Raw genomic sequence first — 23,943 nt, forward strand, 5'->3', positions numbered from 1 at the left:
CTTGGGTGGTGAAAAATGCTGTTTTGTGATCTTTGGTACACTTCCCATGTTTTCCTCTAAGTATCTTGAGTCCGTTACAATGGTTGGTGAAGTGACAACAAGCTAAGTAAAATCTGAACTACTCAAACTCACAGGGCCAGTGTGCATGCCTCGCATGCGGGTGTAAGAGGTCTGAGCAGGGTCTGCCTGCTGTCTGCGGATGACTTGCTCCAGGTCCACACACATGTGTGGTTCTGTGGCCAGGAAAGCATCTGCGCAGCACTGCATAGATACTGCTTCATTTCACAGGAGAGTTTGGGTCTGTAATGGAAGGAAATTTGAAGCAAGAAGATGGGACTTCTCAGAAGGTGGCAGTGAAGACCATGAAGTGTGAGTTCCTGGCGTGGGACCTGTTCTTCTGGGTGGACAGTCACCTCAATGTCAGGTGCTCCTTGTAGAACAGTGGTTGTGTTCTGTTCTCTGCCACCAATGGGTCAATTGGTGTGACGATCAATGTGGAAGCGTGGTCACCAGCAGAAAGGACAGGCTCTCTGTACACACAGGCATTGGATATTCTTCATGCTCAAAACAATATTTGTCAGTTCCACCAACTCTCTCTTCATCTCCCTCATCTTCCATTACCTAATAGAGCTAATGATCCCAAAGTGAGGCGTGAGTCCTGGAGGCAGAGAGATCTAGTGTTACTATCTGACCCCTGTGGGGCCACCTCCTCAGACTAGCTCCCACATGAATTACATCACCCTGGTTATCAAAGATCGAAAGAACAGCCTCTGGCTTCAGAATCTCCCTGTAGTTCAGGAGCAGAGGACTCACCTAGCAGGCACAAGGCCCTGGGTTCAATTGCAAGCACTGTGGAACATAAAATAAAAACCCGGTCATTTCAAAGAGAACTTGTTAGACTCTTGGCCAAGAGCCCTTGACATTGTGACCAAAGATTGATGTTGTCTACAGGGTGACACAGTCACTTAGAGTGTGTTTTTCTGAGGGGGGAAAAAAAACCCTGATGATGTGGCAAAATAAATATATGTTTCAAATTTACTAAAAAAAAGACTCCTGAGAGCCCATTGGCCTGGGTTTGGTCCTTGGGGAGGAGTTTACAGACAGACCTCTATCCCCACCTCCTGTTGGGTCCCCTGGTTCTCCATAGCTAAGGGCAACAGAGAGGATGCTGGTGACAGCTCTGCTGTAAATGTAAAGCTTTTAATAAGTTTTCTGTGCTGGAATGAAATAAATATAGCAAACTGTTAGAATAGTGCAGACCTGGCTAGGTACCCTCAAAGGCCATTTTAGTCACGAGCTACACCCTGTTCAAGAAATCCCTTAAGACAGGCCTTGCCTTGAGGTTTGTCTGTTTTTAATTATAGTGAGATATACATAAGATGGAATTTGCCATCTTAAACATTTGGCATTTTAGCCAGTGTCATTTCTCACCTTCCCATTGTCAAGCACTGTCCTCACCATCCAGTCTTAAACTTCCCATCTCTTCTAACTGAAACTCTCCATTCCCCACCCACTCCCGCACTGTCTTAGATAGGGTTTTACTGCTGTGAACAGACACCATGACCAAGGCAAGTCTTATAAAAAACAACATTTAATTGGGGCTGGCTTACAGGTTCAGAGGTTCAGTCCATTATCATCAAGGCGAGAGCATGGCAGTATCCAGGCAGGCATGGCACAGGAGGAGCTGAGAGTTCTATGTCTTCATCCAAAGGCTGCTAGTGGAAGACTGACTTCCAGGCAACTAGAGTGAGGATCTTATACCCACACCCACAGTGACACACCCATTCCAACCAGGTCACACCTATTCCAACAAGGCTACACCTTCAGATGGTGCCACTCTCTGGTCCAAGGATATACAAACCATCACACCCACCCAGGAAGTAGCCCTCCCATTTTCTGTATGGCTTTGTCACTCCAGGCACTGTCTAAAAGTGGATCAAACAGGATTTATTCTCTTGGAACTGGCTTGTTTCAGATAGCACAATATTGAATTTTATTTACAATTTCATTTACAATTTTATTTACTTAATTATTTGTGTGTGTGTGTGTGTGTGTGTGTGTGTGTGTGTGTGTGTGTATGCACGCTTTGTACCATGGCACATGTATAGAGATTAGAGAACAATTTGTGGCTGTCTGTTGTCTTCTTCCATCCTGTGGGTTCCCCAGGTATCAAATTCAGGTTATCAAGCTTTTGGGGCCTTTATCCACTAAGCTGTCTAGATGGGCCAATACTGAATTGCAAAATAATTCTCTTAAATTGGTCCATTTTTAAATTTTGCTATGAAAGTACTCCCAGCTCAGTTGGAAATCACTTTGGATTTGGGGAGAATATTTTTTCCTTATTAAAAGTAAAGTATCATTTTAAAGAGCAGTTTTAGGTTGACAGAACAACCAAGCAGAAAGTCCAGTCACCGTGAGTTCCCTGTCCCCTTACCCACAACTTCTCTTACATGCTATAAGCAACCATCTTTGATTAGTCTGTTGTCCAGTTGATGGACTCACACTCACATATCATCAACGGAAGCTCTTTGCTTTCACTCGTGTCTGCTGTTGGTCTTGTATAATTCTATGGTGTTGGACAAATGCGTGAATGATCTATGTCCCCTATATGGTATCGTGCAGAACAGATGGGCAGCCCTAAAAATCCCTCGGGTTTCACCACTGGCTTCTCTCCTCCCAACCCCCAAACACTGACAAGTGTTCCTTCCTATCTCTATAGTTCAGGAGTTTCTATTTTTGTTTGAAAGAAGGGTTGGTTTGTTTGCTTGCTTGCTTGCTTTTAGAGACAAGATCTTGCTCTATAGTCTAGGCTGGCCCCTTGAGTTCTTCCTCAACTTCCCCATGGTGAATGCACCCTGAAGCCCAGTGTGAATTTTAGTTTTACTAAACAAAAGTGCTGTTCCTGGTCCCCACCCCTGAGCTGACCTTGTTGGCCCTGCCTTGCAATGCTGTTGCTGCCACCCACTTCCCTTTAATGGAGTACAGTGATCACGCCTTGAATTTTCATCTGCTCCTCTAGTGGACAACTTTTCTCAACGGGAGATCGAGGAGTTTCTCAGCGAAGCAGCATGCATGAAAGACTTCAACCACCCAAATGTCATCCGACTTCTAGGTACCTCAGGGAGATGCCAGGCCGAGGCTGGGAGGGGCTTTGCTGACCCACTGTGTGCCAAAAGGGAAAAAGTTCAGGTGTAGAGAGGTTCATACTAACATTTACAACACTGGGTTTATCCTCCTTTCTGAGGCTGAGAGTAAAACCGGGTTTGTGTTTCCTGGGTGCTGATGGAGTTAACCTACTGAGTGTGCTAAGTCAAAAACACGAGAGCCACTCATGTGATTGCCTTTGTTGAGTGGAGGTTGTCTGTGAATCGAAAACTAGTGAAGTCAAACTATAAACAAAGACATCTCTCTAAAGAGTCTTTGAGAAATACTTTACAAACCAACTTCTGAGTCATGGCACATTGACTGTTTCATAGATATGACTGAATGTAATTCGGTTTTATATAAATATCTTTGAAAAAATCAACAGACATGAATGAGTATCAGTGCATGGTGTATGAGGGACATTATCCTGAGATAAACAATCTGGAAATAGTGACCTTTTTCTTTCCTGCCCTTTGCCTTAGTCCATAATACAATTTTGAGCAACCTTCCAAGTTTCTATATGGCTGATGCTGCAAAGAGGTCTGAAAGCTCAGGTTTGGGAAAAATCTCATGTCAAAGAAATAGCTATTGTTTGCAGTAGTAGCTAGGAGAGACATTGAACTTTGCTCAACAGGTTGCACTTGGAAGCCTAGAATCGGGTCACAGACTCCTTCTAGAATTCCACACTAACACTCTGCAACTTCAATCCCCGAAAGTTTAGAAAGAGAGGTTTTGCCGGCAGGCCCTCAAAAAATGCTTTAATAACTTTAAACGTCTACTTGCAGTAGGCTTTCTCATAGGAGTGTTTAGCTAATTTGTCCTCAGGTTCTCTGAGGTCTCCACCCCTCAGTCATTCAATCTAATAAAAACAGAGCACAGAATCCTTGACTTCTAGTTGTCTGTTCTTGTGACAGGTTGATTTATGAGAGTTCTCTTAGAGAGAGAGAGAGAGAGAGAGAGAGAGAGAGAGAGAGAAAGAAAGAAAGAAAGAAAGAAAGAAAGAAAGAAAGAAGAAAAAAAGAAAGAAAAAAGGAAGAAAGAAAAAGGGAGGGAGGGAGGGAGGGAGATAGAGAGAGTCATGCAGCTTGCAAGTGTTACATATCCTAGACTCCACTGTGAGAGTCCCAAGCCTTTGGTTTTCACCTCTTGGCCTGTTTGCACGTGGCTTCAATTTGGCCAGCAGCCTCCATATGTATTCATATCTAACAAGGGCTCTTTGTAACTGGTCCTGTTTTCAATTTCAGGCGTGTGTATAGAACTGAGCTCTCAAGGCATCCCGAAGCCCATGGTGATTTTACCCTTCATGAAATACGGAGACCTCCACACCTTCCTGTTATATTCCCGATTAAACACAGGACCCAAGGTAACAGGCCACTTGCGCTGCCTCTCAACTGTTTCTGAAGCTTTTATGACAACTGGGAAAACCCTGGTGTCCCTGACAATGCAGAGAAGGTCACTGGCCTTGGTTCAGAGTTCACTGTGCACTCAGGTGTTAAACTGTGGTCTCCATCCTCTCGCCAGGCCTATGAGTGGGTGTTTATCCCTGCTCATGGTGGGAGGAAGCCAGCTGCTCCAATAATCTTGGGCCAAAGTCTCCTTGACTACAGTCTATAGAGCGTTTACGCACCACCGACTGTTAGAGGCACTATCCTAAGGAGTTGTGTTTTGTTCATTTGAGATAACTTTATATTATTAGCCCAGGCCAGCCTCCTGAATGCAGGGGTGACGAGTTTATGCTTGTCGTACCCAGATCTCCTAAGGTACATTTTTCAGAGTCCTGGTAGTTGTGGGTTTCAGCCTTTGAAATGCGAAACATTCATTTGTGAATGTATCCTCTATGATCCGCATTAAGATGGGTTGCAGGTAGATGTGATGAGGTGAGAGGACCCAGCTGCTACCTTTGTATCCTGGTACTCTCTGAGTTGGCTAGCACCATGAGAACTACACAGCCCTGGCAATTCGGGACAGAGCCCATGGTGGGCCATCTCAGAGATTTGGGAGCATGAACTTAAAGGCTTGCTCTCTGTACGGTCAGTTTTTACTGTGGACTTCAAATATTGTAGATTTGGGGGCCCTGCACTAGGGACATTGCTGTGGGCCTGCTTATGAAGTGAGCACTGTGTCCCTTCTTCATGTTCCCTGTAGGCAGAGTGACTGGAGCCTGTGAGCACAAGCTGTTGTGTCCATGGCATGCTTAGCCTGGTCCTTCATCCCTATCCATCAGTTTACTCTCTGTCTGAGGTGGCGGCATTACCACAGGGCACCCACAAGGGGAAAATACAGGGCTAACCGCTATCAGAAATCGCCCTAGATTCAGACAGATTTTACTGTGGGCCAACAATGTCCCCAGACATTGTTGCCAAAAACCACAGGTTGTGGGAAGGAAATGTACCAATCAGTCGATACCTGAACATCCTCTAACACAGCTGCCTCTGTCCCCTTAGCTGCCATCAACAGCGGAGCTCTAGGGACTGTAACTACAGACAAGCGGTTTAAGTTTTCCTTTCAGGTTTCTTGCTTTGTCTGTCATGTCGTGAACTCTTACTAACTTCTTGTTTAAATTGTCTTTTTCCTGATGCTTTCTAAAAATGTTGAATTTTATATGATATATTTGGGTATTCAATCCATCTTGAGTCAATTTTTGTAGATAGAAGGTCTGAAATTTAGTTTAAGGCTTCTTCAATTCATCATCATCATCATCTTTTTTTGTCTTGGCCAGGATCTCAGGTAGCCCAGGCTGGCTTCTAACTCACTACATAGCTAAGGAAAACCTTTAGCTTCTGATCTTCATGTCTCTGTCTCTAGCTCCAGAGTTCTGGGTTACAGATGTGTGCTACCATGCCCTGCTCCTGTGGCGCTGGGAGATAAACCCAGCACTTTTTGCAGGCTTTATAAGAACTCTACCAACTGCTACATCCTGACCCCGAAGACCTTTTGATTGGTTGGTTTTGCATATCATTGGTCATCATTTATGAGATGGCCACCTTTAATCTGATAAATTGCTTTCACACCTCTATCAAAAACTTGTCAGGTTGTGGGCCTATTTCTGAGCCCTCCTTGTGGTCATTGAAATCTCTGCTCATCCTCCACGCCCACACATCCTCTTGAGAACTGAAACTTTTCTGTAAGTTTTAACACCATACAGTGTCCTCCCAGCTCTATTTGGCATTTGGGGGGCTTTTTTGTTTTGTTTTTTTGGGTGTTTTTGGTTTTGTTTTGTTTTGTTTTTGTTTTGTTTTGTTTTGTTTTGTTTTGTTTTGTTTTGTTTTGTTTTGTTTTGTTTTGTTTTGTTTTTTAGACAGGGTTTCTCTGTGTAGCCCTGGCTGTAGACCAGGCTGGCCTCGAACTCAAAAATCCGCCTGCCTCTGCCTCCCAAGTGCTGGGATTAAAGGCATGCACCACCAATGCCCGGCTATTTGGCATTTTTTTTACACACCCTCCCCTGCTTCTCTGCTTCCCCACCCCACCTCCAGTGTGTGCTTCAACAGTTCTACTTCAACCTGCAAAGGTTCTGCCATAATATTTTGTCCTTTTAAACAAAATGACAAGTAACACAAGCAAGCACACACTACTTTCTTGACTCATCATTTCCACTCGCAACAGTATCAGAGTGTCCTCAGTGGAGAATCACTCCCCAGTATTACAGAGATGAAGAAGGAGTGATTTTTTTTACATTTTGATATTTTGTAGTCCGAGATAAAGATGGAAGACACAGAGTTCTGGAGCAGCGGGGCCTCCCATGGAGATTTTATTCAGGCAGCTTCTTTGCTTCCTGTGCACTCAATTCCCAAGGCATAAAGACCTTTTGTTCCCACCCAAGATTAAGTCTCAGGGCTTGTCAATGAGCTTCTGAACAGAGCCTGGATTCTGGCTCCAAGTGTCACTGTCCTCAGCATGGACAGTGTCCCTGGAGGTACGCAAGGCAGATAGGCAGATGATCAGCACCAACCGCACTATCTCACAGAGAGCAGCATCTTACAGAGAGCGGCAGCTGGGATGACTTATGCATTTGGGGAAGGAAGGAATTCTGACTGGAGAAGCTTTAGTAGTAGTCCATGGTGCCAGCGGTGGGAATAAAAACAAGAGAGAGGGGGGAATGGGAGAGGGTGAAGGGAGAGGAAGAGGGAGTGGGGGAGAGATGGGAGCAAAAGATTGGTGAGCACAAGCATTGTAGGAACCTCTGGTTTTCTCCAAAGACAATTGTAGGGACCTTGGGGCAAGGGCAAAGCAGGGGAGGATGAACAGGGAGGAGCTACAGCAGGGGAGGATGGACAGGGAGGAGCTACAGCAGGGGAGGATGGACAGGGAGGAGCTACAGCAGGGGAGGATGGATGGGGAGGAGCTACAGCGGGGAGGATGAACAGGGAGGAGCTGCAGCAGGGGAGGATGGACAGGGAGGAGCTACAGCAGGGAGGGAGACCATTTAGGAAGTCTGAGTCTTTTAGCCATGTTCATCTTCAAGCCTGTTGAGGATATTCTGAGTTCCCTGGATTTCCATGTGGAATTTTAGAATTAACTTGTTACATTTTACCAAAAAGCAGGATGACACTGGAACAAAGTTTATGTTGAATACAAAAGCTGAGCAGTATTGACATCATAATAACAAGTTTCCTAAGCCATATGTGGAAAATAAATTCTTCTTACATTTGGATTTTTAAAATTTTCGCCAACACAATATATATTTTTTTTCAGAACGTAAGTTGTACACATCTTGTGAAATTTGTTCCTGAATATTTTTATTTTGTCGTAGTTGAGACTGTGTCATTTGTCTCACCTTCAGATTGTTCTCACTAGGGCAGAAAACTCTGTCATGACACCTGTGGTCATCCCAACACATTTAAAAATTGTTCTTTGTAATTATCTTTTAAATAACTTTTAGTCACAGGTTCCAAGAATAATGTAATTATTACAGGAAAAAATATCACAAATTAGTAGTATCTTCTACTTACTAATGACAATAGGAGTTGCTATTTCCTGGACATTAGCACCTGGAAAACTAACTACACAGAGAAGAGACAAAACTTCCAGGTTTTACTTGCTGACCTTTTTCTGTAATTCTGTTACTTAAGGGTGAGGATAATTATGGCATCGTGGTTTTCATTCATAATTGGCAGGTCATAGTTGGGAAACATGTCATTACAGATGTAATGCTCAAGCTTATAGCTGACTGGTAGAGACCTTGTCTGACACAAAGCCCTGAGTTCCATCCCCAGTACCATACGGAAGAACCAAATCCAAATGTAGCCCCCTTGTGAACACCATTTTGCAAACCTCGGAGAATGAACCGTGGCAAATCCAGTGTCATGTGGAGGGGTGATAGTGAGAGAGTAGGTACCATGGACAGACCACTCATGAGTCATGATTGCCAGGAACTTTGTGGTCAGGCTTTCTTCAGTGCCACATCTGCAGTAAGGGATTCAATTATTACTTGAAGATTTCCATTATTCATCATCCCTATAACCAATTCTAAATGCCTGAAAGGCTCTCTCTCTCTGTCTCTCTCTCTCTGTCTGTCTCTCTCTCCCCCCCCCCACTTCCTTCCCTCCCTCCCTCCCTCTCTTCCTCCCTGCCTCTTTCTTATTGTTTTTGTTTGAAGACAGGGTCTTACTTACTTTGTCTCTATCTCTGTCTCTGTCTCTCTCTCCCTCCCTCTGTGTGTGTGTGTGGTGGGGATGATGATGCTGGGGATTAAACCCAGGGTTGCAGGGTTGTGTGTGCTACATGAGTCCTCTCCCATTGAGCTGCACCCCCATCCCACTGATGCTGTGTTTATTCTCTTAGAAGTTTTATCTGATTTTTACAGCACAGAGAAAATATTAAATGGCTGAAATTCTAGAAAGGCTCCAGAGGGGCGGGGATTAGAATTTCAGAGTGCATGCTTGTATTTTAGTTCAAAGATAAGGATGAATGCTAGCCTAATTGTTGCTGTCTAGAAGAAGAAAATTATCTTTCAAAATAGCTCAAAGTAAAATCAGCTGTCTTAGCATGTGTGAGGCCCAGAGATCAATCTGTGTCACACATACCAAAAAGGAGAAAGAGAAGGAGGAGGATAAGGGAAAGAAGAGGAGAGAGGGAGGGAAAGAGAAAAAGAAGGAGAATTAAAAAATGATAGCAAGAATACAGAATTAGGGCTGGAGAGATGGCTCAGCCAGTAAGAGCACTGACTAATCTTCTGAAGGTCCTGAGTTCAAATCCCAGCAACCACGTGGTGGCTCACAACCATCCATAATGAGATCTGATGCCCTCTTCGGGTGTGTCTAAAGACAGCTACAGTATATTTACATATAATAATAAATAAATCTTTAAAAAGAAAAAGAAGAATACAGAATTAAAAACATCTCCTATCGAGTTGGTTTTTTCCCCTCCCAACATCTGCCCCTTTCCTAGAGTATCTCCTCTTCCCTCATTAAAACCCTGGACCCCATGATAGAGAGAACTGACTGTCACAGGTTGACCTCTGACCTCCAAATGTGCATGGTGGCACAGGCAACCCCTCATTCCCTCCTTCCTACATATAAAACAAGTCGGCGGATGCAAAGAGAATGAAAAACAAACAATCATGCACCCTCCCTCATCCTCTCTGCCTGGCCTGGTCCTCTGGCCTAGGGGTCTTGGGATGTGAAGGCTCACCTTTGGCCTCATAAAATGTGGAAAGATACAAAATATTTTTCACCTGAAATAGTTTTAAAAGCAAAGAGAATGTGATATTTTCCAAGAGGTTTTTAGAGTTTCCGCTTATTCCTTTTTTTGAAGCTTTTTTTTTTTTTTTAATTTCTGAGCCCCGTGTGGTGTCTCATGTCTGTCATCCCAGCACTGGGGAAGCTGAGGCAGGAGGATCTTGAGTTGTAGTCTAGTCTGAGCTGTGCAGGAAGATATTGTTCCAAACAAAGTGTCTCTCTCTCTATGTGTGTGTGTGTGTGTGTATATATATATATATATATATATATATATATATATATATATATATATATGAAATAAAAAGGAAAGATCTGTCTCTCTGTGTCACCACTACTACTTAAGAAATAAGAAGGCGTGGTGGCTCACGCCTTTAATCCCAGCACTCGAGAGGCAGAGGCAGGCAGATTTCTGAGTTTGAGGCCAGCCTGGTCTACAAAGTGAGTTCCAGGACAGCCAGGGCTATACAGAGAAACCCTGTCTCAAAAAACGAGAGAGAGAGAGAGAGAGAGAGAGAGAGAGAGAGAGAGAGAGAGAGAGAGAGAGAGAGAGAGAGAGAGAGAGAGAGAGAGAGAGAGAGAGAGAGAGAAGAACACCATTTTCAGGGCTGCAGAGATGGCTCAGCAGTTAGGAGCACTGCCTGTTCTTGCAGAGGACCCAGGTTCGATTCCCACGTGGTGGCTTACAACCATCGGTAATTCTAGGTCCCAGGGTTCTGATACTCTCTTCTGGCCTCCTCAGATGCTAGGCACACACATGGTGTACATACATGCAGGCAAAATGCTTAGACACATAAAATAAAAATAGATATAGCACTGTTTCCCTCTTGGAGAGAGTAGCTTGCCAGCTTTTCCTTCTAAATGATTAATGTCTTTTCTTGTTTCCTCCCCTTAGTACATTCACCTGCAGACACTACTGAAGTTCATGATGGACATTGCCCAGGGAATGGAGTATCTGAGCAACAGGAATTTTCTTCATAGGGATTTGGCAGCTCGAAACTGCATGTAAGAACCTGGGCCATCCTGGGGCGGCAGGGTCATTAGACTTCATAGGGTGGGAAGTGACCTGCTATTAGGTTATGGAGGGCATCTGGCTTGGGAGGGGGCAGAGTACCTTGCTTTGTATGGGGTTTCTATCCCTCTGATTCTACCTTGGGGGTTTTCTGTTTCTGCCTCCAAGAGTCTGGCTAGCATCCAATGCTCTCTCTGTGATTAGTCTCTTTTCTCCTTGTCACTAGGCTAGGGGCACTAGGCGCTTGATCTTTGGGGTCTTTTGCCATCAGCTAGCTTTGGATCCATAATAATATGTAAGTCAGCTAACCATAGTATAACTTGAACAACAGTAATGAAAATTCTAAAGACTGTTTGCCCATGCCTTTGTTAGCACACAGCTCTCTCCTCAAGGAGGGTAAGAAATGGTGTGTTCTAGAGTCAAGTACAAGTGACCATGGCCTGAGAATACAGATTCAACAACCTCAAATGTCATATTCTAAAGTGGTGACTGTTTTCAGGTTTTTATACTAACATAACAAAGAAAATCATAAGTCAACACACTTGCAAATACATTGGTGGGAACATGGGGTAGGCAGGGGTCGGCAGCCTGGGAAAACTTCTGCTATAGGCTCAGGTGCCGGGTGATGACATTCTTGGCTTTGGTTGGTCTGCTAAATTAATACATCCAGAGCGGTTTCCTCTGATGATCACTGGACAGACACAGAGGTGGGCAGAGACTTGGCAGTTAAGTGAGCTAAATATAACTCAAGATAGATTGTAGTTAATCTCTGCCCTGCAACAATCCAACCGCTCCTCCTCGATCATTGAACTTCTAACCAGATAATCGGCCTTCTAGAAGGTTCAATGGGAGGTGTAGTTCCTTTCCAGGAACTTTTGTTCATATCTACCCAACCCTTGTGATAACATTTGGTAACCTTAAATATCTAGAAGCTTCTCTACCACAGCAAGTGATGAATTATAAGGATTTACGTGAGAACTTTGGACTAGAATTTTCTCCGTGTCTTTACCTGTTTTGACAGAACCTCCTGATGTAGATCTGCAAACACCTTAACTGTTCCTTGGTTTTAGCTTGCCGGTTGTGAGAAGAGGGAGTGGCCCCTGTGTGTTTGTCTTAGTCAGAGGTTTGACTATAGACTTGGCTACTCACTCTTATCAACCACAGCCCCTTCCCCCTTTAATTTAGTCTTTAAAACCCCGAGGGAATTGGACTTTATTACTGGTTTTTGAGTGTGGATACAGAGTCATGAAATTTTATTTTTCTTTTAACATTTCCTTCGTGTTTTTCCTACCAGGTAGGAGAACTGCCTGTCTAGTTTGTCCTGAACTAAGAACGTGGGTCTTTTGGGTGTGCATACCTGTATTCCCAGAACTCGAGAGACAGGCAGAAGGGTCCACAGTTCAAAATCATCCTCAGCTGCACAGCAAGTTCCTGGCCACCCTGGGCCACCCTGTCTTAAAAAAGAAAAAGAATGGAAGGAAGGAAGGAAGAAAGAAGGGTTAATGTCAGAAAGATAAGGATACCTCTGACACCTGCCTCTTCTCCCTTCTCCTTTCCTCTCTCCTTTCTCTCTTCTTTCTCTTCCCCTTCCTTCTTGTCTAGGACCCATTTTACCGGTGTGAACTATGATTACCATTTATTTCCCTTTAATTTTCCAGTTCCTTCCTCCACAGCTGCCCACATTAGCCAGCAGTCCTTCAGCACCATCTTTCCACGTGTGCTTCCCATTCCTCTCAGACTTTGCCTCCTCTTCTGCCTCCACACCGCCTTGCTTGGTCCACAGGTCCAGCGCTGCTTCCAGACAGAGGGTGATGGCTTGATGCAATCCATGAAAGGATCAGGAGGAGCGACTTGCTGTTCCTTCTACTCCTGCTCTGCCATATCTCTGTCCTACCCTACCTTCCTGCCTCCAGCCACTGTGCCTGGATGCCTTTGCTGGGCCAGCCCCACACAGGCCAGAGTGATGGAAATACAGTAATATCTTCTCCCGATTATTTGCTATGTCTTTGACCTCAAAGCTGCTTCCTACCCCAAGCTCATGGCTCATGGGGTCCATTTCTCCTGCTCCTCCTCCTGTTCCTCCTCTTCCTCCTCCTCTTCTTTTTCCTCTTCCTCCTTTTTCCTTCTTCCTTCTTCTCCGCTTCCTCCTCCTTCTTTCCCCTTCTCTTCTTCCTCCTCCTCTTCTTTTTCCTCTTCCTCCTTTTTCCTTCTTCCTTCTTCTTCTCCGCTTCCTCCTCCTTCTTTCCCCTTCTCTTCTTCCTCCTCCTTCTTCCTTTCCCTTCTCCTCTTCCTTCCTTTTTCTTCCTTACTCTTTCCCTTCCCCCTCCTCTTCCTATAAAGATGTCCTGTATCCCATGCTGCTCTTGAACTTGACCAGCAGCTGAGGATGACCCTGAACTTCTGCCCTACATGCCCCGCTATTTCCATTTGCGCTGTGCTCGGGAATCTAACCAAGGGCTTTGTGCATACTAGCCCAGCATTTTACCAACTGATTCACATCCAAAATCTCCTCATGTCGTCTTAGTCACGTTTCATCCATTTTGAACCACATCTGGTACAGGCCTGGGATTAAATGCCCTGTTCCGCTGAGGACCAGAATTTACCTTTCACAGGTTGCGGGATGACATGACTGTCTGCGTGGCAGACTTTGGCCTCTCAAAGAAGATTTACAGTGGTGATTATTACCGCCAAGGCCGCATTGCCAAAATGCCTGTGAAGTGGATCGCCATCGAGAGCCTGGCGGACCGAGTCTACACAAGCAAAAGTGACGTGGTATGTGCATAGCTTTGATTTGATAGACAGGGGCACACTGAGAGACATGACTGAGCCTGGGGATGTAGGGAGTTACGCTCTGACTAAACGAGGGTTGGGAGCATGCTCAGAGCACGCTTTTATCTCATTTATTCACTCATTCCTCTGCTTTTTCTTGTTCTGGGGTTGACTCTGGGACCTCACACATGCTATGAGAACACTAGCTACTTTCACAACCTCTTCTTTACTTTTAAGATTGAATTTTATTTTAATGATGTGTGTAGGTATGATATCTGTATGTGGATATGGAAGCAGGTGCTCTCAGAGGCTAGAGGCATCAGACCCCCTGCAGTCTGAGCCAATCACAGCCTGTGAGCCGAAATGGATGCTGGAAACCAAACTTGGGTCTTCTTCAAGAGCAGAAAGTGCCCTTACCCACTGAGCCATTGCTCCAGCCCCTTTTACTTTTTGTTTATTTTTATGTACATGATTGCTTTTCCCACATGTATGTATGTTCACCGTGATGTGCCAATGGAGGCCAGAAGACTGTCAGATCCCCTGGAACTGGAATTAGAGATGGTTGTGAGTGTCCATATGAATGTTAGGAATTGAGCCTGGGTCCTCTAGAAGATCAGTCAGTGTCTTAATCACTGAGCCATTTCTCCAGTCTTCTCTACCTTTTATTTTTGAGGCCAGGTCTATCTGTGTCACCTAGAAAGCCCTTGAGCTCTCAATCCTCCTGCTTTAGCCTCCCCAGTAGCTAGGATCACAAATGTATGCCATTATACCTGGCTTTCATTTTTTTTCCATTAATTAATTTATTTATTCACTTTACATAGCATCTTTAATTCAGGACAACTAGTACGATGTGGTAGCGTACTCACATTTGCTTTGCATGTGACCTTCAGAGATTCCCAGGTTTCTTTGCTACAAATGAGTGACTTATTGCCCATAACTAGGATATTCACATTAAAGTGAATGAGTTCACGCAGTAGCCTTTGGAACCCAGATGCTATATAACAGATGCTGTGTAATTATACCCTTGATCCAAGCTTGGGGAGAGAAAGCACACCACAGTAAGAGCAGAGCAGTGTGCTAAGTAAGCAGTGTTGATATGGGATGAGGCTCCCGTCTGCCTTTGGCCAGGTTTCCCAGAACAGCTTTAGTAAGAACGGTTAACTATGGGGCTTCAACCCCATGTATTGCTGTGTCAGGAGAACAGTGGGCCTCAGACATAATTACCAGCTCTGTGTGCTTCGTCATCGGGGCCTTAAGGAAATGACCTTTCCCCATGAAAAAGTCCATTCAGCCTTTGTGGAAAGACTTTTGTCCTAACTTCTTGTGCCTTTGTTCTCAGTGGGCTTTTGGCGTGACCATGTGGGAAATAACAACACGGGGAATGACTCCCTATCCCGGAGTTCAGAACCATGAGATGTACGACTACCTTCTCCACGGCCACAGGCTGAAGCAGCCTGAGGACTGCTTGGATGAACTGTAAGTGTGCATCCCGGGGTCATTGGGCTTTCTGCATGGGGCAGCTACCTGGCTATGAAACGACCTGAGAAACACAGTGCTGGCTGGTACAAGTGGGGCCTGCTGTTAGCCTAGAGAGCCTGTGCAGAGAATGCCTCTACCAGAAGCCTCAGGCCAGCAGACATTCCTAATGCAGATGGAGGTGTTTGTCCAGCTTCTGTAAGCCTGCTGTGGCTCACTCATCCAAAAGGTCTCAGTCTCCACCAGTGGGCACAGTCAAGGCAAGGTACCAGTGTGTGTTTACAAACAACATGAGCATCACTAGGAAGTAGATGGTGCCAATAAATAGGCTCCCTTTGTAGTATATTAGGTTCTGGGGTCCTTCATCCTTACTCACTTTGAACCCAGTAACCCTTTTTCTCGATAGCATTTCAAATGTTATATAAAAGGACTGATCACACTTATTGGGAAACTTAGGAATCTGCACCAGTGCCTTTGAGGACAAAATGGCTCTGGGGATTGCTTGGGAAGTATTCTGACAAGGCAGTTGCTTATTCCTGTGCCTAGAGGGTGTGGTGGTATTGGTACAAAGTTAGTCTAGAAATTGTGTGTTCCCTGGAAGACTTATGCCCGGCCAGCTGTGGATTCTCCTACCTCCCATCACATCGCACATCCAACCAACACAGCCCTCTCTCAGTCTTCAATGCCAGGCATCAAAGGGAAGAGACCCAGGACTTGTGGTTGATCAGGTCAGGCCCTGTCCAATAATTATCCACATGTGTGACCATGGCAGCTGGCTTGACATTTCTGTATCTCATATCACAAGCCACATTGTATGTGTTCTTGGGAGAACTGTGGTATCTTGACAAAAGCAACTGGAGTGGTGGAGGGTTTATTTCAGCTCCAAGTTCAAGGTGCTTTCCATCATGGCAGGGAAGTCAGGATCATGGGAGCGTGACACAACTGGTCACATCACATCCAAAGTAAAGAAGAAAGAGTAAGGAGTTCTTGCTACCCCTCAGCCCCCTTTCTCATACAGCCAAGGATCCCCTGCCTAGGGAATGGTCCCACACACGATTAACATGACTGTCCCATAGTGTTAAAGTAATCAAGATCATATTTCACACTCATGCTGATAGGCCCATCTCTCTTATGATTATAGATTTTGAGAAGTTGAAAATAGTAACTATCACTGTATATTTGTTGAGGGGCAGGATATGCATGTGTGTCATGTTATTTGTCATGTGTGTTTGTTTATCTGAAGGCTGGAGATTGGTGTCAAGTGTCCTCCTCAATAGATCTCCCTTTTCTGAGACAGGGTTTCTTGCTGAACCCGGACCTCATGGATTTGGCTTGTCTGGTTAGCTAGCTTGCCCCTGAATATCCCCTGTCTTCACATTCTGGTGGCTGGAAACATAGGCCAGCCACTGAAACTACTTGGCTTCTAGATGTCTGCTGAGGATCCAAATTCTGATTCTCACATAGGCAAATGCTTTATCTACTGGGGCATCACCACAGCTTCATCCTTAGTTTGGTCTCCCTAAGTACTTTGCTGAGCTTTTTGATACAATGTTGTGCAGTTCTGTCTTCAATGGTGACTTACACTCTCTTTGGTGAGTCTCCTCCAAGGTTTGGGATATTCTCATCATATTTAACAAGAACATTATAACAACGTAGGCCTGAGCTAGCCCTGTCATGGAACAGCATGAGGGATGCTGGTGTTCTGCAAGACCTTCAGCCCCATCCCAAGCTCTTTCTCTGCTGCCTCATTCAGCACACAGGCCAGGGCACTTTGTACACAACCTCCTAAGCACTTCTATGGCTCAGACTCCAAGCCAAACACAAGGAGGATTGTTTTGTTCCCTGCCACAGCCTGCTTTGTGGTTGAAGATATTCGATACCAAACAGAAACAAAGGCTGCAAATCTCTTGAAAAATATCTTAAGGCCTTGATTAAATTAGTCCTACTGTTTCACAGTCATTTTGAAGAGGGCTGTGTTAATGAAACGTTGGCTTCTGGAAATGAGGAAGCCTGGCTGTGCCGCCACACTGCCCAGGAAGTTTTGTGGTGATTTCTTTCTCCGCTGTTCCCCCTACAGCAGCAGAGACTGACATTTGCAATGGTCAGTGTGGGCCTGAGTGAGTTCCAAGCTGTGTCACATGGTGGTTTTTATGTTTCACGTCGAACTAAAACAAGCCACTGCTGAGCTGGTGTTGTCTGAGAACACTTTTAGCTGGTGGAGTCAGCTACCGCCCTGTGGCTGGGGGCCCAGGTGGTTATAGACAGACTGTCATTCCCCTGTTTCTGATTTCTGACAAACCCTGGGCTGACAGATGTGATGTGGTCAGCAGGCTGCTGGAGCAGGCTTTATTCCTCATGGGAATGCTGACAGGCAACAGCACCCCAAAAGAAACTTCTGTACTTGACACACAAACTCATACACATACTCATATTCATATACACAAACACACACACACAAACACATACTCACACATACTTATACACACAAACACACACTCACACACAGAGTAACACCCAGCACACACTCACAGACACATATACAGACACTAACACATACTTGCACCCACAAATCCACACACATTCAGACACACAAACACACTCACTCGCACACACATACTCTCACACACACAGACACAATCATGAACACAAAATCACAGACACATGCACACTGACTATTCTGAGTGTCTCGGAGTCCAAACATGGCTAGGAAGAGTGCACTCCTTATGGGTGATTCTTTTTGGCTGCTGTAAGCTAACTGTCTGAAATGTGGCAATGTCAGTTGGGAATGTAGCTCAGTAGTGGGAACTTGTCTAGCCTGCACAAAGTTGTATGTTCAGTCTCCACTACTGTAGAGCAAAGGGCTAAGGGAGTGAGGGAAGGACACAGGGAAGGAAGGAGAAACAGAGAAAAGGATACACATATATAAATCACGGAGTTCTACCATGGAGTGACCAGACTGTCAGTCTTGCTTCCTACTGCCCAGGATGCCACCTTCTGTGGTGTATGAATCAACATCTATGGGACATCTCCCTAGCTGAGCTCTTTAAAGTCTCCCTGGCACCCTCAGAATCTTCCCTACCAGCTGTCCACAGTGGTCCTCCATGGCATGAAGAGCCATCCTTCACCCTCTGATAGGGCAGTTTTATTCCCCCACAGGGCCCTGTTGGCCAGCAGGTACTCTCCAGCATTGAGAATTCTTCTCCTCACTGGGCATGATAGCACACACTTCTAATCCCAGCAGAGGCAAGCCAATCTCTGTGAATTTGAGAGATCAGTCTAGTCTATATAGTTAAGTTTTAAGGCAGGTAGGACTACATACCAAGAGTCTATCTAAACAAAACAGAACAAAACAGGGCTGGAGAGATGTCTCAGCAATTGACTGAACATTGACTGCTCTTCCAGGGAACCTGGGTTCAATTCCCAGTATCCACATGGCAGCTCACAACAGTCTATAACTCCAGTTCGGGGGCTCTGATGTCCTCTTCTGATTTATATGGGCAATGTAAACATTTGGCACGCAGGCATATATTCAGACAAAATATCTAATATATATATATATATATATATATATACACACACACACACATATATACACACACACACACATATATACATATACATATATGAAACCCAGAATTTCCATCTTCTTTTCTCATTGCTGATACTGACAGATCACAGAAACCCAGAACTGCATTACCATCATGATGACATCATGACATAAATACTATGTTCTGTGCAGAACCTTCATCTCCCTTCCCCAGGGGTCCTCCTTCATTGCTTAGACAGCAACAAAAATGATTTCTCAAATATTATGATCAGAGCTGAGGTACCTCAGTGGTGGAGAACTTGCCTACCATGCACATGGGCCCTGGTAACACCCTAAGTACCACAGACAGATGATTACCATCATAATCTGGTCATGGATTGTTTCTGGATATCATCTTCTGTGGTTTCCCAGGCTCTTGTGATATCTTTCAAGGCCATATTTAAGATGGGCATAGTGAGGTATGCTTACGCAGGAAGGTCAAAAGTTTGAGGGCAGCCCAGGCTATATAGCAAGGTCCTATCTTATAACACACACACACACACACACAACACACACACACATATTTATATTCTCATAAAGTATTAGAAATGAAAGGATGGTACTACCACTATTCTCTATAAAGATAAGTCACTTAGCACTTTCTTCTAGGATGTGAGGTAAATGAAAGAGAAGTAAACAGCCCGGTGTCTCAACATGAAAATGCGAAGGATGTTATGTTCTTAGGGACTGAATCTCTCAAAGCCCGTTCGAGCAAACAAGCAAGGCTCTGTGCAGAGTTGGAGTCTTGCAGATTGACTGATGTGAGGAAAACCTCTAAAACAGAACCTTTCGTTGTTTGCCCAGTCTAAGCTACTGGCCACTGAGAGTGAGTTAGAGAGACTCAAAGGAGCTCCCAAGGCTAAGATGAAACCCAGGGCTGTGAGGCAGGTGTCAGAGTGGGGTCCTGTGTTGAGGTCCTGTCCCTTTGTATGTGTGTGAGTTTCCAAGTTCCAGAATCAAGTAACAGTCCTGGTTAGGGCTGCAAAAATACATCAATGAAAGGTCGTGAGCATGTCTGCACAGATGAGATCTGTGTGTTGTATATAAGGAATTAGCCCAAGGATCTATAGATTGTGAGAACTGCACATTTTTGTTCCTAAGAAAGCCAGTAATCAGCATGCATCAGATAATTCAGATTCAGCTCGGGTTTATTTGTTTATTTATTTTTGGTTTTTCGAGACAGGGTTTCTCTGTATAGGCCTGGCTGTCCTGGAACTCACTTTGTAGACCAGGCTGGCCTCGAACTCAGAAATCCACCTGCCTCTGGAGGCCCAAGTGCTGGGATTAAAGGCGTGTGCCACCACCGCCCGGCTGGTTTTATATTTTTAAGGGATTATTTATTATGCATTTACATTTTGTCTGCACATACATCTGCACACCAAAAGACGGCATTGGATCCCGTGGTGCTACAGAAATAGTTGTGAGCTGCTATTTTGGGGCTAGGAGTTGAACTCAGCACCTCTGGGAGAACAGCCAGTGTTCTTAACCACTGAGCCATCTCTCCAGCCCCTCACCTTAGTTTTCATATCCAGTGATATTAATATCAATTTCCCAAAGCAGGGAAGGCTCAAAATGAAATGCTGGTGTGAATCCTTCTCAGCCCAGCAATTTCCTGTTGTCATTTCCTTCCCATGGCCCTTAATTGTAGTCTTAGTGATACTAAATACTGGGGATGGAGTTGCTCAGAAGAGAGGCACATACCCCTATAGAACTCAGCAGAATCTCCTGAGGAGCGCTTGTGTATTGGGCTTGCCCAACCCTCACCTCATCCTGATGCTCCAGGTAAGGCCAGGGCATGGACTATAATTTACACGGAGCTGTTGGGAAGCTGGGAAGGGAGCGATACACAGTACTTACCACTCAGTCGCCCTTCATGTCCCACTCTAGCTCTGGGTCTCCCTTACTTAGTCCACTGGTCCAAATAACTCAGCGCTCTTGGTAACAACTCAGTTTAATGGTAGACAAAGGTTAGCAAACTTGTTTGGTAAGTATCTTAGTTACTGTTCTATTGTTGTACAGAGCCACTATGACCAAAACAACTTATGAAAGAAAGCATTTAATCGGGGGCTTGTTTACAGTTTCAGAGATGAGTATATGACCATGCACAAGCATAAATCAGAGAGAGAAAGGCTGAAAAGGGTGTGGGTTTTGAAACCTCCTCTATCAAGGCCACACCTCCTAGTCCTTCTCAAACAGTTTCACCAACTGCAGACTAAGCATTCACATAGATGAGCCTATGGCTTTGAGGGCCCTTTGTAGCAACCACTCAGTGTTACAATATAGCAAAAGCACAGACAGCAAATAGGCATAGCTGTGTTCTAATAAAACTTTATTTACAGAGAAGATGATTGGTTTGATTGCCAAGCCTATATAAGAAAAGGACTTTAAATCCATTTTATTTGCAAAAGTTGATAAAATTGCCAAATGCTTCTTCTATTTTTAGCAACAGAATTTTTTTTTTTGACCAGCGGCTGCTGAGATGGCTTAGTAGGTAAGAGCATTTGCTGAACAAGCATAACAACTGGAATTCAGTCCCCAGCACCCATGTAAAAAGGTTGGCATGGCAGTGATGTACCTCTAACCTCAGTGCTCTTATGGGCAGAGACGTGAGAATTCCTGTGCTTCTTGGCCAGTCAGTCTAGCCAAAACAGCAAGTCCCTGGTTCAGTGAGAGACCCTGTCTCAAAGCAATAAAATGGGCAGGAATAGAACAGTATATCAGATGCCCACCCAAGCCTCTATACACGCATGTACAAGTACATATTACCACACACACACACCTGAAACATTTTAAAACATTTTAAAAGTTGAATAACTATTAGACCATTTCTTCCCACCCACCTCCACCAAAACTCATTCATTTCCATAAAAAGGTGAAGGAAATGCTGATTAAAATGGAGTGACATTAAACATTAGTTGAGGCAGAAGGGATGGCTGCATACAGGTTTTGGGTCTGTGACAGGTAACGCTCACTTGTGTCTTATCATCAGGTATGACATCATGTACTCTTGCTGGAGTGCTGATCCCTTGGATCGACCCACCTTCTCTGTGTTGAGGCTGCAGCTGGAAAAGCTCTCCGAGAGTTTGCCTGATGCGCAGGACAAAGAATCCATCATCTACATCAATACCCAGTTGCTAGAGAGCTGCGAGGGCATAGCCAATGGGCCCTCACTCACGGGGCTAGACATGAACATTGACCCTGACTCCATCATTGCCTCTTGCACACCAGGCGCTGCCGTCAGCGTGGTCACGGCAGAAGTTCACGAGAACAACCTTCGTGAGGAAAGATACATCTTGAATGGGGGCAATGAGGAATGGGAAGATGTGTCCTCCACTCCTTTTGCTGCAGTCACACCTGAAAAGGATGGTGTCTTACCGGAGGACAGACTCACCAAAAATGGCGTCTCCTGGTCTCACCATAGTACACTACCCTTGGGGAGCCCATCACCAGATGAACTTTTATTTGTAGATGACTCCTTGGAAGACTCTGAAGTTCTGATGTGAAGCCAGCTGAGAGGAGGCATGAGAGAACCAAGCAAATACAGCTTCCTGGGATCTGGTGGTCTTAGATACTTTGTTATTGCTCTGATAAAACATCATGACCAAGGCAATCTTCAAGAGAAAGTGTTTAACTAGGTTTACTGTTTCAGGGGGTTAGAGTCTATGATTGCAGAAGGAAGTTATGATGGCAGGAACAGCTGAGTGCTTATATCTTTAAGAGCAAGCAGGAGACAGAGAGCACTCTGGGAAATGGCACCTATCTTTTGAAACCTCAAAGCCTGCTCCCAGTGACAAAAGTCCTTCAACAGGCCATACCTCCTAATCCTTCCCAAACAATTCCACCAACTGGAGACCAAACATTCAAATGTATGCGCGTATTGGGGCCATTCTTAAGCAAACCACTACACTGGTTATACCTGAGGTTTTGGTACTTGTTTTCCTTACCAAGTAGAGTTCATGGCCGGACAGCACCAGGTGAAAGCTGTCAAGTCAGGTTTGCAAATACATAACCAAGGTCTTGAGAGACAACTTTTTATAGAGATTTCTTTTATACAGTTGCCTGCAACTAAATCAGAAGGCTCACAACCACCTGTAACTCCAGTTCTAGAAGACTGATACTCTCTTCTGGCCTCTGAGGGCATCTGCACACACGAGGCATACTCTCACGCAGTCATATGAATCAAAATAAATCTAAAAATAAGTAAATCAATAGCAAGGCTAGGCGTGTGGCTCAGCAACTCTGTGCTTAACCTGTGAACTGTCCTATATTTCATCCCAAGACCCCAAAGCAGTACAGAATAAAAATACAGAGGCGAGGGGAGATAGCTTAGTTGGTAAAGTCCTTGACTTGTAAGTGTCAGGATATGAGTCTGATCCCCAGAGCCAACATAGCACAACTTTGAATGTGATAGCACACACTTGTGATCTCAGTGCTGGGGAGGTGGTCTCAGGTGGATTTCTGAGGCTCACTGGCCAGCTACCCAGGTGAGTTCCAGGCCAAGTAAGGCCTGTCTCAAAAAAAAAAAAAAAAAAAAAGGTGGACAGCACCTGAGGAGTGATATTTGATGCTGTTCTCTGTACACACACACACACACACACACACGAACATGCATTCACAAGAAAAATATAAATAAAATACATAATATATTTATTTAAAGAGAGAATATATATGTATATGGTGGAAAGAGCCAAGGAGATTATATTTTAATAAAAGATGACTTATTTCACTGACCTTGCAGAACTCAAAATGTATCCCTCAGTGTTAACATTTGTACAGAATCAATGTTGCTTTTTAAAAGTTGTTTTCTTTTCCACAGTATTAAATGTAAAAGTGTTTGTTAAGTGAAATGGCAGGTTTGCCTTCATTTTTTGACCTTCACGAGAAGCCTGGCATGTCTCCATCCATGCATCATGTGTGTGGGAGAAATGATTTACTTAATGTCCCAGGTTTTACAACTGATCGACTGAGATGACTTCCTAATAAAATGCAGATGAGGAAGGGTGTGTTCCACATGCTTCAGATTTGGGGAGAGAGCTGTCACCAGCAGCCCTGATAACCTTTCTTTGCAAAGGAGTTTCCTTAATGGCTGGCCCTCCCCACAGTTCCTCTGCCCATTCTTACCACTGCATTGAGGGACCTGGAAAAACAATCCCAGGAGTCCATAGAGGAATGGCTGGCAAGATAGCTCAGCTGGTAAAGGTACTTGTGACCAAGCTCAGTGACCTGAGTTTGATCCCCAGGACTGACATGGTGGAAAGAGGGAACCAACAAAGATGTCCTCT

General features: G+C 44.6%; 1 protein-coding gene across 2 annotated transcripts in view; it reads left to right on the forward strand.

Annotated features, from left to right (window-relative positions):
* Mertk (MER proto-oncogene tyrosine kinase) overlaps positions 1-23,659 on the forward strand; it is a 104,248-nt gene extending 80,589 nt beyond the window's left edge. The window contains exons 13-19 of one of the 2 annotated variants that reach the window (NM_008587.2): positions 289-369; positions 3,020-3,112; positions 4,389-4,507; positions 10,714-10,823; positions 13,443-13,602; positions 14,939-15,075; positions 21,651-23,504. In NM_008587.2, coding sequence (NP_032613.1) covers positions 289-369; positions 3,020-3,112; positions 4,389-4,507; positions 10,714-10,823; positions 13,443-13,602; positions 14,939-15,075; positions 21,651-22,164 — 1,214 coding nt within the window. In that variant the 3' untranslated portion in view covers positions 22,165-23,504. Of the gene's footprint in view, positions 1-288; positions 370-3,019; positions 3,113-4,388; positions 4,508-10,713; positions 10,824-13,442; positions 13,603-14,938; positions 15,076-21,650 lie in introns of both variants that reach the window. The other variant, XM_006498860.3, reaches the window with a different exon arrangement.
* The last annotated feature ends 284 nt before the right edge of the window (positions 23,660-23,943 follow it).

Source organism: Mus musculus, chromosome 2 (assembly GCF_000001635.26).
Source record: "Mus musculus strain C57BL/6J chromosome 2, GRCm38.p6 C57BL/6J".
In the NCBI taxonomy this organism is placed as follows: domain Eukaryota; kingdom Metazoa; phylum Chordata; class Mammalia; order Rodentia; family Muridae; genus Mus; species Mus musculus.